The sequence below is a fragment of the Portunus trituberculatus genome, chromosome 29 (assembly GCF_017591435.1).
Source record: "Portunus trituberculatus isolate SZX2019 chromosome 29, ASM1759143v1, whole genome shotgun sequence".
Classification (NCBI taxonomy): Eukaryota; Metazoa; Arthropoda; class Malacostraca; order Decapoda; family Portunidae; genus Portunus; species Portunus trituberculatus.
The window spans coordinates 13,579,209-13,592,701 of NC_059283.1; the positions used below are offsets into that span (position 1 = coordinate 13,579,209).

At 41.9% G+C, this 13,493-nt stretch overlaps 1 protein-coding gene across 2 annotated transcripts; it reads left to right on the forward strand.

Annotated features, from left to right (window-relative positions):
- Positions 1 to 7,937: 7,937 nt before the first annotated feature.
- On the forward strand, positions 7,938 to 12,993 carry LOC123510579 (procathepsin L-like). 2 transcript variants are annotated; one of them, XM_045265857.1, is made up of 7 exons: positions 7,938 to 8,072; positions 8,176 to 8,328; positions 9,005 to 9,184; positions 10,302 to 10,493; positions 10,893 to 11,058; positions 12,291 to 12,323; positions 12,392 to 12,993. In XM_045265857.1, the coding sequence occupies exons 1-7, from the start codon at positions 7,992 to 7,994 to the stop codon at positions 12,412 to 12,414; spliced, it is 828 nt and encodes a 275-aa protein (XP_045121792.1). In that variant the 5' UTR covers positions 7,938 to 7,991; the 3' UTR covers positions 12,415 to 12,993. The 2 variants fall into 2 exon arrangements, with proteins under 2 accessions (XP_045121792.1, XP_045121791.1); XM_045265856.1 differs by having other exon boundaries at positions 12,291 to 12,993.
- Positions 12,994 to 13,493: the final 500 nt, after the last annotated feature.

Sequence of the window (13,493 nt, forward strand, 5' to 3'; positions counted from 1 at the left end):
ACCACTTTGATTGAGAGCCAGTTCCTTCCCATCTCTTTCTTAATTAAACCTAATTATTTCAACCTTGAACTCATTATTTCTGGTTCTTCGTGGCTACTGATTTGAAGAACTTTTTCTATGTCCCGTCTGTTATATCATCTCCTGTGTCCTTCCCAGAAGTAGCTTGATCTTTTGTATGTAGGTTGTGAGTGCACAGACACGAGGACAACAAAACAGCAATAAATAAAGGCACACTGAGGTGTAGATCTGAGTGTTCAAATCCAGATATTGCATAAAATGATTCTTCTGTTTGGACTCTTCCTAGGCACTTCCTTAACGTCCTGTAATCACGCCATTAGTCAAGAAGCCCGTCACTGTCCTCTTCTCTCGGCATTGTCTACTGACCTCCATGATTGTTTCTGAATAAGATACCCGGTGAGGAACAATGCGCAGGCTGCAGCTGGAGAACGGTCCCGTGTCATCGTGCCTGCACCAAAGATCGGGAAGGAAGAGGAAGTCGTCCTTAAGCAATCCCGAAACCAGATGGAGGCCGCTGGCGGGTCATCAAGAGCCCTCTGCAGGATGATAAGCTCGCGCGGCAGTAAGCCAAAATAGGGTGAGGCGGCGGCATGCCATCACGTCGTGCTTGTACGCGGCGGCCAGGCCCTGCAGGGCATTCTGTAGCAATACAAGCGTGCGAGTATCCATGCAGCGCCCCATGAACAAGGTGCGGGACATCATAGTCCAAATGGGATTTTATCACCTCTGCAGTTTTGTCTGTTAGCTGCACTAAATGAATTTCATGTTGTATCCCATTTCATGACCGTCACCTAAAGCTGCCATTTTACCTCAAACTTCTAAATAAAGTCATGCTTATTTACTAGCACTATATCTAAAATGTCCTCTGTGTGGCTTTCTCAGAAGGTTCAGAACATTTTCTCTAATTACATCACTTGTTTCCTCTAACTACTGATCACCACCGATAATCTCCAGTTCTCTATTTCTGCAATCTAATTCCTGCAAAATATACACAAATTGAACTGAAATGCTGCACGCATTTCCTGCGACAACGATGCTCTTAATTATAGTTTTACTCCCGAAAATAAACATGTTGAAACAGAGAGAGAGAGAGAGAGAGAGAGAGAGAGAGAGAGAGCGTGTGCCAGGCAGTACAAGGATAGCTGAGAAAATTGCACCTGGTCAGCAACACAGTGCAAGGCGGGTCGCTTATGTCAAGGAGTACTGAAGCGTGGCTGAGACCTTCCCACCTGTTCCAGTGCACAAATACTGTATTATTGCTTATCCGCCCTTTCTTATCTCGGCAAGTAACAACATACTTGAACTGCTATTCATAACTGATATTTTGTACATCAGCAAAAATGCTCTCTCTCTCTCTCTCTCTCTCTCTCTCTCTCTCTCTCTCTCTCTCTCTCTCTCTGTCTGTCTGTCTCTCTCTCTCTCTCTCTCTCTCTCTCTCTCTCTCTCTCTCTCTCTCTCTCTCTCTCTCTCTCTCTCTCTCTCTGATTATAAGTATGTGAACAGATAGTCATGTGTAATATGACAATTTTTATTCGGAATGCAGTTATGATTTATTGCTACTTCACTGTGTTCTTTTTCAAGTTCGCCGTGGTTGCCTCTTACTCAACAAGTTACTCAACAGAGTGCAGCAGCACCAGCATGAGAACTGCCTCTACGTGTATACAGGTTGTTGCCTCGGCTATCTGCGAGGAAACCAGCAGGGTTCTCCCACCTTGGCGCTTTGTGTGTGTGTGTGTGTGTGTGTGTGTGTGTGTGTGTAATGATGATAATGATAATGATAATAATAATAATAATAATAATAATAATAATATTATTATTATTATTATTATTATTATTATTATTATTATTATTATTATTATTATTATTATTATTATTATCATTATTATTATTATTATTATTATTATTATTATTATTATCATGATTATTATCATTACCATTATTATCATCATCATTATTATTATTATTATCATTATTATTATTATTATTATTATTTTTATTATTGTTATTGTTACTATTATTGTTAATGTTAATAACAACAACAACAATAACAACAACAACAACGATAACAATAACAACAACAACAACAACAGGACAGAGAGAGAGAGAGAGAGAGAGAGAGAGAGAGAGAGAGAGAGAGAGAGAGAGAAACAGATAGCTGGGTGCCAATTGGTCTATCGGCCGCTATGTTATCTGTAGATTTGTTTACAGCGAATGTCAACCTACGAGTCCATCCATGTAGGAAAACAGGATAGAGAGAGAACAAAGCTTTCTTTCCAACAACCTTCCTCTCAAGCGACAAAGGACAAGTCAATGCTATGTCGTGTCGAGAATATATCTCATCTTTATCGTAGAAAAGTAGATTGGAGACTTGATTGGTGCATAAGCTATTACTTTGGTAACTTGTGCCTGAGGGACAAAGGAACATCAATCAATCACGGAGGGCATACACCTGGGGGCGCATCACCTTGCCTACCCTATGGCGCCCCTCTAGGCAGTCACGCCTCGCGAGTTTCCATGCAGGCTCCCTTCCCATGCCAAGTAACTTCCAGCAAGAGGCATTGACTTGGTGCAGCCATGAGTTCTGTGGACGTCTCCTTGGCCTCCTCCATGCTGGGTTATCCCTTTCGGAGACAACTCGATATGCAGGATTGGCTTCCGGGTAGCGTGCCACATGCCCATATAGTCGCAGTTGGCGTTGACGGACTATGCTGGTAATCGGCCTCAAATCAGTCTCACGGAGCAATCTGTGATTTGACACAAAGTCATACCAGCGGTACTCCATGATCCTGCGAAGGCATCTAGTATCAAAGACATCAGTTCGCCTCTTCAGATAGGTGTTCAGTGTCCATGTCTCACAACCGCATGAGTAAGACAGGGATCACCAGCGACTTGAAAATCCGAATCTTCGTCCATCTGCACAGGTACTGACAACTCCAAAAACTCGCATGTTGAGCGAGTCCATAACACCGTGAGCCAGGCCAATCTGCCATACAACTTCCTGGCTCGACCCACCGTCGTTACGCACTACACTATACCACTACTATACTATACGCACTATACTATACCAAGGTATGTGAAGTTTTCCAAGATCTCAATGTCCTCGTCACACGCATGGATGGACTGTACTGTTTCATCCAGTAAGCCTTCAAACACGTGAACCTTGGTCTTGGGCAATGAAACCTGGAGTCCCAGGGGCTTCGCCTCCTCGTGCAGTGCCTCTAGACTGCAATGGTATTCATTGCGCGGCTCGCGATGATTCAGTTTACGGCTCTCGAAAAATAAATAGATAAATGAATAAAAACAAAAAAAGCAGACATCCACTCATCACAGCATTAAGTAAGTTTGGTCTTTATTTTGCTCTTAATGACAAGATATATAGGCTAATATTATCATGTCTAATTGATCTTATTTACTATATTGCACTAGTACTATTTAATCTAGTTGAGTTATGCTAGCTTGCACTAGCTGCGGCTCTCTCAATGAATGTGTTTAACCCAAGTGGCTCCCTTGCAAAAATTAGTGAATAACACTGCCCTAGAGCCATTACCAGAACCTCCAGGGACTCAGCAAAGATTACTGCATCATCGCAAAAACAAGATCCGTAATCTCAGTATTGCCGACAAATGCTCCACAAACGTTTATGATATCAAACTGATGAACAAAACGATGTATTCGTTAATCAATACATAAAGTGTATGAATAAGAAAACACACACACACACACACACACACACACACACACACACACACACACACACACACACACAGAGAGAGAGAGAGAGAGAGAGAGAGAGAGAGAGAGAGAGAGAGAGAGAGAGAGAGAGAGAGAGAGAGAGAGAGAGAGAGAGAGAGAGAGAGAGAGAGAGAGAGAGAGAGAGAGAGAGAGAGAGAGAGAGAGAGAGAGAGAGAGAGAGAGAGAGAGAGAGAGAGAGAGAGAGAGAGAGAGAGAGAGAGAGAGAGAGAGAGAGAGAGAGAGAGAGAGAGAGAGAGTGAGAGAGAGAAGGGGGAGGGGAGGAATGGAATTAGTAGCATAAGGTTTGATAGTACAAAGAACAAAATGAGCGGGCTCTGACCCTTGAACATTGTACGTGACAGGTGGCCCGCCTCCCACCAGCAGGGCTATGCCGGCTGCTATATAACATTAGTGTGCCTGGACACTCATCACACACTGCAAAGGTGAGTACTGATTACCATGTGCATTGTCACCGCCTTCATTTTGCCCATCCCCCACCTAAACCATCATATTATATATATATATATATATATATATATATATATATATATATATATATATATATATATATATATATATATATATATATATATATATATAGTCACCTGCCGCCCGGTGGAATACTCCAGGAGAGGTACTTACGGGGATGTAGGCAGTGCTGCAGACTGAGTGATTCCCCGTGTCCTCTCTTCCCGGTTCCCTTTGTGGTCTCATTTATACAATTGAGCAGCTGCAGCCTGCCCTCTAAAGACAACTTCTACTACTTCCTACACTACACTACAACACCTTACACTTTTACACTCTCTTCAAATCAAAATTTAATAATGGCTTCACCACGCCCTGCCTCGGAGTCCCCTCTGGGAGGGACCATAAATGTCCCCAGGTCGGACTGCCCTCTGCTGTCGACCTTGGGTGTCTTGACACTTCATCTAATACTTTCACTATCAATTTCTGCAACATTCGTGGCCTTCGTTCTAATTTTCAATCTGTGGAACACCACCTCTCCTCTACTAAACCTCATCTTCTCTTCCTAACTGAAACACAGTTGTCTGTGACTACTGACAGCAGCCCCTTTTCTGTTCCCTCCTACTTGCTCTATCCTCATTTTCAATCCAAAGCTGGATGTTGCGCATACGTGCGTAACGACACCACTTGCTCTCGTGCCCACAATCTTGAATCTTCAGAATTTTCTACCATCTGGCTAAGACTTCAATGTCACTCTCTAACTAAATTCATCTGTGCTGTATACCTCTCACCTAATTCCTCTGACTATGTAAAATTCTTTGACTATTTGACTTCCAAGGTGGAGCACATCTTATCTCACTTTCCTTTTGCTGAGATCTCCATTTTAGGGATTTCAATGTTCACCACCAGCTTTGGCTTTCATCTTCTTTCACTGACCAACCTGGTGAACAAACCTTCAACTTTGCTATCCTTCATGACCTAGAGCAGCTAGTGCAGTTCCCTACCCGTATTCCTGACCGCCTTGGAGACACGCCCAACATTCTTGATCTTTTCCTAACCTCCAACCCTTCTGCTTACTCTGTTAAACTTTCCTCTCCGTTGGGCTCCTCCGACCACAATCTAATTTCCGTTACCTGTTCTATCACTCCAGTGCAGCCTCAGGACCCGCCTAAGCGGAGGTGCTTCTGGCATTTTAACTCTGCTAAGTGGGAGGAACTAAGGCAGTACTATTCTGATTTCCTTGGGATGATTATTGTTTTCATGTCAGAGATCCTTCTCTTTGTGCCGAGCGCATAACAGAGGTGATTATCTCTGGCATGGAGCTATACATTCCTCATACTTTCTCTAACCCTAAAGCTAAAAAGCCTTGGTTTAACTCTGCTTGTTCTCGTGCTGTCAATGATAGAGAGGCGGCTCACAAACGGTTCCGTAGCCATCCAACTGCTGAAACTCATGCCCTATATATTTCTGCCCGTAATCATGCCAAATCTATTCTCCAACTTACTAAAACTCTTTCATCAATAGAAAATGTCAAAGTCTTTCCAATTCTAACTCCTCTCGAGATTTCTGGCATCTAGCCAATAATATCTCTAACAACTTTACTTCTTCGTCTTTCCCTCCTTTACTTCATCCAGATGGCTCTACAGCTGTCTCTTCTTTTCTAAAGCTGAACTCTTCGCTCAAACCTTTGCTACCAACTCAACTTTGGATGATTCTGGGCATATTCCTCCTACTCCTCCACCCTCTGACTACTTCATCCCTAAAATTAAAATTCTTTATAAAGACGTTTTCCTGGCCCTCTCTGGCCTTGATTCTCGGAAGGCTTACGGTCCGGATGGAGTCCCTCCTGTTGTTCTCAAAACTGTGCTTCCGAACTCGCTCACTGCCTGGTCAAACTCTTTCATCTGTGTCTCTCTACTTCTATTTATCCTTCTTGCTGGAAGTTTGCTCACATTCAACCTGTCCCTAAAAAGGTGACCACTCCAATCCTTCTAACTACCGCCCTATAGCTTTGATTTCCTGCCTTTCTAAAGCCTTTGAGTCTATCCTTAATAGGAAGATAATGAGGCATCTATCAGCTCACAACCTTCTCTCTGATTGCCAGTATGGTTTCCGTAAAGGCAGATCTACTGGTGATCTTCTTACTTTCCTAACTGAATCTTGGTCATCCTCTTTAGGGACTTCGGTGAAACCTTTGCTGTCGGCCTTGACATATCGAAAGCCTTCGATAGAGTCTGGCACAAATCTTTAATTTCTAAACTACCCTCCTACGGATTCTATCCTTCTCTCTGTACCTTCATCTCCAGTTTCCTTTCCGATCGTTCTATTGCTGCTGTAGTAGACGGTCACTGTTCTTCCCTAAAACTATCAACAGTGGTGTTCCACAGGGTTCTGTCCTATCACCCACTCTCTTTCTATTATTCATCAATGATCTCCTAAATCTGACTCAATGCCCTATCCACTCCTATGCTGATGATACCACCTTGCATTATTCAACAGCGTTCAACAGACGCCCAACCCAACAACAATTAAATGACTCAAGGCGAGATGCTATAGGACGCCTAACTTCTGATCTTTCACTTGTTTCTGATTGGGGCAGAGAAAACCTGGTTTTGTTCAATGCCTCAAAACTCAATTTCTACAACTATCTACTCGACATAACCTTCCAGACAACTATCCTCTCTTCTTCAATAACACTCAACTTCCCTCTCCTCTACATTAAACACACTCGGTCTATCCTTCACTAAAAATCTAAACTGGAAATTTCACATCTCTACTCTTGCTAAATCAGCTTCCAAGAAGTTAGGTGTCCTGTGGCGTCTTCGTCCATTTTTCTCCCTCCCAGCTGCTTGCTCTGTACAGGGCCTTATCCGCCCGTGTATGGAGTATGGCTCTCATGTCTGGGGGATCCACACACAGCTTTACTAAACAAGGTGGAATCTAAAGCTTTTCGTCTTATCAACTCTTCTCCTCTAACTGACTGTCTTGATTCTTTAAGTCACCGCCGCAATGTTGCATCTTTATCTGTCTTCTACCGCTGTTTTCATGCTGTCTGCTCTTCTGAACTTGCTAACTGCATGCCTTCCCCCTCCTGCGGCCTCGCTGCACAAGACTCTCTACTTCTTCTCATCCCTATTCTGTCCATCTTCCTAATGCAAGAGTTAACCAGTATCTTCACTCCTTCATTCCCTACACTGGTAAACTCTGGAACTCTCTACCTGTGTCTGTATTTCCACCTGCCTATGACTTAAACTCTTTCAAAAGAGGAGTGTCAAGACACCTCTTACGTTAACTGGACCCTCCTTTTAGATTTTTTTGTTTTTTCTCTTTCTCCTACTTTCCTCTTAACAGGGCCTGGCAACCAGCGGGATTTTTTTTTTCCAACACTTTGTTTTCCCTTGGCCAGTGCCCTTGTAATGTAAAAAAAAAAAAAAAAAAAAATATATATATATATATATATATATATATATATATATATATATATATATATATATATATATATATATATATATATCATTACTATCATTATTACTGCTATTATCACTGTTATCAATATCATTTCTATTATCATCATTATTATTTCATTATAATTATTATTACTATTATAATATATAACATCCCGATGTTGTTTATTGTGTAAAGAAGTGTAAGGATTGTCATTGCATTTCCTACAACATAAGTAAAGCACTCTAAGAGAGAAGCAAGTGATGTAATGTCTCCACATCGTCTTGTAACAAACTCTAAAGATTGTAAGGAAATGTATCTTGTGACTGCAGATGAAAGCCTTTGTCCTGCTGGCCTGTACTGTGGTTCTGGCGGCCGCCACGCCCTCTTACAATGAATGGCAACGCTTCAAGGTAAATCCTTTTAAGAATACTTCTTGAATGATACAAAATGTCATATGCGTGCCTTTTTTATGTCACCTCGAAACGTCACCTCCTCACTCCCATCACTGAACAGACACAGTTCGGCAAGCAGTACAGAAGCAGCCAGGAGGAGGAGTACCGCAAGTCGGTGTTCGAGCAGAACCAAGAATTCATCGACAATCATAACAAGAAATTTGAGGACGGCCTCGTCACCTTCACGCTCAAGATGAATCAGTTTGGTGATCTGGTAAGCAGAGCGACTGGCGCTTGTGTGACAAATACGTGCTCTTAGTCTCTTCTGATACTTCAGCATTTGTTAGACGGTCTCAGCAACAGTTTATGCCTATCTTGGTAGCTCAACTTCAAGCTTTCTACACTTGTACTCTTTTTTTTTTGTACTGGTGAATTACTAGAAGCTCAATTAATAATAAAGATTTTGTTTTCTTTTTCACTCTGCACATTCTGATTTTTTCTTTATGTAAGAGGGAGAACTACCAAGGGCAAAAAAAAGAATATTAGAAAAAATAGGCCCACTTGAATTGTAGTCTCCATAAAAGAATCAAAAGAATTAGTAAAAACTCAGGGACAAATGTCTCTACACCTCTCTCTTATTCTGAATTAATTGGCTAAAACTAGTAACTAAGTCATAAAAGTTTTTACATTTATTTCATTACTATTCATCATCGGATGAAATACAAAGATAAGAGTATTAGTTACACTTGCTTGCCCTTGCACTCTCTCACTCCTTCACTTCCTCGCTCAAACATATTTTCCTCTCTTCTCTCTGATTTCATTATTTCTTGTTCTTCGTTTCCTATTTCATTTATATGTTCACTTGTCCTTATATCCATTGTTAACCATTATCCATTCAGTCATATCTTAGTTTTTAAGTGTTCTGCTGTGCAATATTGCCTTTCTGACAGACCACAGACGAGATCAACCATATGATGAACGGGTACCGAGGGAGCCAGAGACGCCACACCATGATCCTTCACCAATCCAAGGAAGAGGAACTTCCCAAAACTGTGGACTGGCGCAAGGAGGGCGCCGTCACCCCAGTGAAGGACCAGAAGGCGTGTGGTTCCTGTTGGGCGTTCTCCACGGTGAGTTGATGAATGTTGGGTGGCATGAGAGGGTGAAGAAGGGATACTATGCATGGACTGGTGCCCAGCTAGCGGGGTGGTGCACATGTGGGTGTAGCGGTGAAGTCGTTACCCCGTGGTAGCGGTAGTAAGTAGCGAGTGGCAAGGCTCAGAAGTGGTCGGTGTTACAGATAAAGTTGCAACCAGGGCTGCCCAGGGGCAAGGGACCAGAACTAACAGACTTTCTGAGGTTTGATACATGTATTTAATTACACCAATCATACAATCATACCGTGCACACACAGCTGCCCCTTATCACATTCTCACTGATACCGGTACTTCCCAACACAATTTTATGCCAATTGCTTGGGCCAAGGCGGCCTCCACCAGGTAGTCACACACGATAGAACATTAGTACTATCAGATATAACCAAACTCCAAACTAAAGACCTTGGTACATTTTTGGCTTCCCCCTTGGTTCCCTCCGTAAAGGACATAACCTGCTAACCTTTTCACACACTTCAACAGGATATTATGGTCATTAAGTTATACACACACTTCCAAAGTATGCATAGATCTTAGTACAACACTATTCCTGTTAAGAGGGCTGAACACAGGGTTGGTAGACGACCTCAAGAGATATGTTGCTGCCAGGAAGGTCAGGGTCAATATGGCCTGGAGTGAGGCAATCGACTGAGGTTTCACCGCGGAACAAACACGCGCGCAGTTCAAACGAAAATCCTAGTGAGGTTAAAATTGTTTCAGGAGCGTCTCATAAAGTTAGATAGGTGACTCTTCCTTTACCCTACACCAGTTAGTGGTTACGATAGTTTTCTTTGTTCAGTGGCTTAAGTGTGAAGTAATCAAGTGATTCAGTTCAAGCGCCGTAACATCAGGGTTATGAGGGACCGCACGCCAAGGATTTTGAACTATGAACAGAAATCGAGGAGATAGATTAGAATGTAATAAAAAATCATATAACTTTAGAAAATTGACCCCTGAAAAAATACAATTAAGATCATGCAAGAAAAGAAAGTTCCTATACAGCTCAAGGAGAAAGGCGTACAAGAGAACTGTTGTCTTATCCATCTATAATGAGGCTTTACGGCGGAGCGCTGAGTGTTGGTCTTTCCTACAGACCGGTTCCCTGGAGGGCCAACATTTCCTTGCCTCTAAGAAACTGGTGAGCCTCTCAGAACAAAACCTTGTTGACTGCTCTGACAAGTACGGTAACTTCGGCTGCGGCGGCGGACTCATGGACAATGCCTTCAGGTACATCAAGAACAACAACGGCATTGACACCGAGCAGTCTTACCCTTACGAAGCCAAGGTGAGTGCACAGATGTAGATACGCAACTGTACTACTTATGTGACTTCACCAGTCTTACACTTCCTCATTCTTATTCTTTGATTAACCTCAATTGATTATCATCCTTCCTCAGTCTTATTCAGTCTCACCCTACTAGTCTTTATTTTGTCACTCAGTCTTATCATTACCGATTCTTACGCAGTTTTATCTTAGCTAGTTTGACTCAATATTACCCTTATACAATCTTACTATTACCGAGTCTTCATCTTACTGAGTCCTTTTTTTAGAGAGTCTCACCCATATCCAGACCTACTCTTACCCAATATTACTTCCTTGACCAGTCTTTTTAGTCCAGGAAGGTTCGATCTTTTTCTCTTGTAATGGCGGAAAATCCCACGTGTTTCTCTCCATTATGCTCAGAACGGCCCGTGCCGCTTCAAGGCTGGAGACGTTGGCGCCACCCTCACTGGTTATGTTGACATACAGAAGGACAGTGAAAAAGATCTCCAGCATGCTGTAGCAAAGAAGGGACCCATCTCTGTTGCTATCGACGCTTCCCGACCCACTTTCCACTTTTATAGCAGTGGTGAGTATCAGCACGACTACTCTGGGTGCTATATCTTCCTCTTAACCCCTTCAGTACTGAAACGCATTTTTACCGTGAGCTCTGGGTATGATTAGACGATTTTATTGACTTCAGAAAGGGTCTATGGAGGCCAGAAGATTAATGGCCACAGTCTTCACTATTTTAATCCCTACATGAGTTTTTGAAGCTGTAGAAAATCACCAAATAGTAAGCGCAATGAACAGGAAAACGCGTCATGGTACTGAAGGGGTTAAGTTTAAAAAGAACAGTCATGCATATTCACACTCTAGTTTCCAAATATCCCACAGACAGCTATCTAAGTCAAGGAGTTCAAGCGTTTCTGTGTATGTGATTTTTTTTTTTACTTATCTTTACTTATCTACAACTACTCAGATAAAAATCATAAGCCACATCCTGTAATAGCAATCAAAGGACTAGCCTCAGACTTTTAGAAAACATAGGTATCAGTACGGGCATAGCTTTAGTTAAGTATCCTGCTCAACTCACCTCTATTGCAATTAGTGTTTCCTTAATCTAAATTAAGTATATCCATTTGCTTACAAACTATTAGCTGTCTCATTTTGTTAAAATCAGAACAGGTTATTATGATCCTTATCTCTGTATTTCAATTCGAGACAGCGCTGAGTGAGGGAGAAGATAAAAATGGCAACTCTAATGCATGGTTGAGTCAAAGAAAGTGCGTGAATGTAAAATGAGTGCAGCTGATGCAGAGGAGAGTGGGAGAATGTTTGTGATAAGAGGTTGGATCTAAGTGTCCTAATGAGTTGTGAAGTTTTCTTTACCAGAAGACTGCCGCAAAAGACTTCAAACTAGAGGAAACACAATACATAATGGGAGTTACTAACGAGACATATTCAGAAACGCTTTGCTCTCACGACGACTATTTCTAAAAGCTCTAGATGAAGATACTCACTTTCTTAAGCGTATTTTTATGGTTCTAGTGATGGATTAGCAAGATTTTTAGTTGGTCATAAGGAGAAGCTGTCTTGAAAACCCGGCTAGTTGTTTATGGGGACTTGAAACATTGTCGTGGTGAGAAAGCAAGACGTTTCTGAATATGGCCGTTAGTATGGGCAGTGTATCGGATTTCACACCATGACTTAACTCTCTCTCGCTAAGGAAAATTGTACGTCAGTAATGTCACAATACAGACACAATAGCAGAGCAACCGACAAGTCTCCACGTTTCTCTTTATCTAATATTATTTCCAGGAATCTATTATGATGAACATTGCTCGTCGACATTCCTGGATCATGGAGTTCTTGCGGTGGGTTACGGTACTGACTCTAGTGAGTACTGGCTGGTGAAGAACTCCTGGAACGAGTCCTGGGGTGATAAGGGATACATCAAGATGTCCCGCAACAGGAATAATAACTGCGGTATTGCGACACAAGCATCTTATCCTCTCGTCTAAGACCTGACACCACTCTGGAAGATTCCCCACAAAGCCTGGTCGTGGCACATTACCGTAATTCAGAATTGATTTTTTTTTTTTATGTTTTCGAGAGACTCGCTCATATAATCACAAAAATAATATCCTTGCCGCACTAACTGTATTAAGAAACAAATGATTTAGAACATTACATTTATATCTGCAGACCAATTTTTCCTTGCTTAATGAAATAAAAATGTCAATATAATTAAAAAATCATAATGAACAAAGTAGTATATGAAAAGAATATTATGCTACATTTTGAAAAGAAGGAAAAATGAAAAGAAAAATAGTCACATACATAAGGGAAGATTGATGTAAAGGCTTAATTAAATTAATTTCAAAGAAAAAACAGAAACATATAATACTACAATTTGATATAACTGATCCTCTTATAGGAAAAGAATATGTATATGTGTTGCATGACAATGACCATGTAGTGTTTCTTAATTATATGAAAAAAAGTAAATCAAATGTTTTCTCGCATTTGTCTCATTCATCCTTAAAGTGAGAGGGGCCAGATGTGTGTGTGTGTGTGTGTGTGTGTGTGTGTGTGTAATTCACCTCGGTTTCCTGCTGGTCACCCAGCCAGTCTTCCCCATTACGGAGCGAGCTTAGAGCTCATAGACCGATCTTCGGGTAGGACTGAGACCACATCACACACTCCACACACCGGAAAAGCGAGGCCACAACCCCTCGAGTTACATCCCGTACCTATTTTTACCGCTAGGTTAATAGGGACCACACATTAAAAGGCTTGCCCATTTGCCTCGCCGCTTTCCGGGATTCGAACCCGGGCCTCTCGATTGTGAGTCGAGCGTGCTAACCACTACACCACGCGGTGTGTGTGTGTGTGTGTGTGTGTGTGTGTGTGTGTGTGTGTGTGTGTTTTATGAAAGAGGGGAAAACTGACCAAGGGCAACAAAAAAGTCCCACTTGGTTGCCGGTCCCCTTACAGATTCGAAGGGTTAGCCAAAAGACA

Excerpts from the sequence above, each read along its gene's own strand:
- LOC123510579 (XM_045265856.1), top strand. The coding sequence starts at position 7,992 with ATGAAAGCCTTTGTCCTGCTGGCCTGTACTGTGGTTCTGGCGGCCGCC. Across the intron at positions 8,329-9,004 it reads TGAATCAGTTTGGTGATCTG|ACCACAGACGAGATCAACCA; the intron begins GTAAGCAGAGCG and ends CCTTTCTGACAG. Across the intron at positions 9,185-10,301 it reads CCTGTTGGGCGTTCTCCACG|ACCGGTTCCCTGGAGGGCCA; the intron begins GTGAGTTGATGA and ends TCTTTCCTACAG.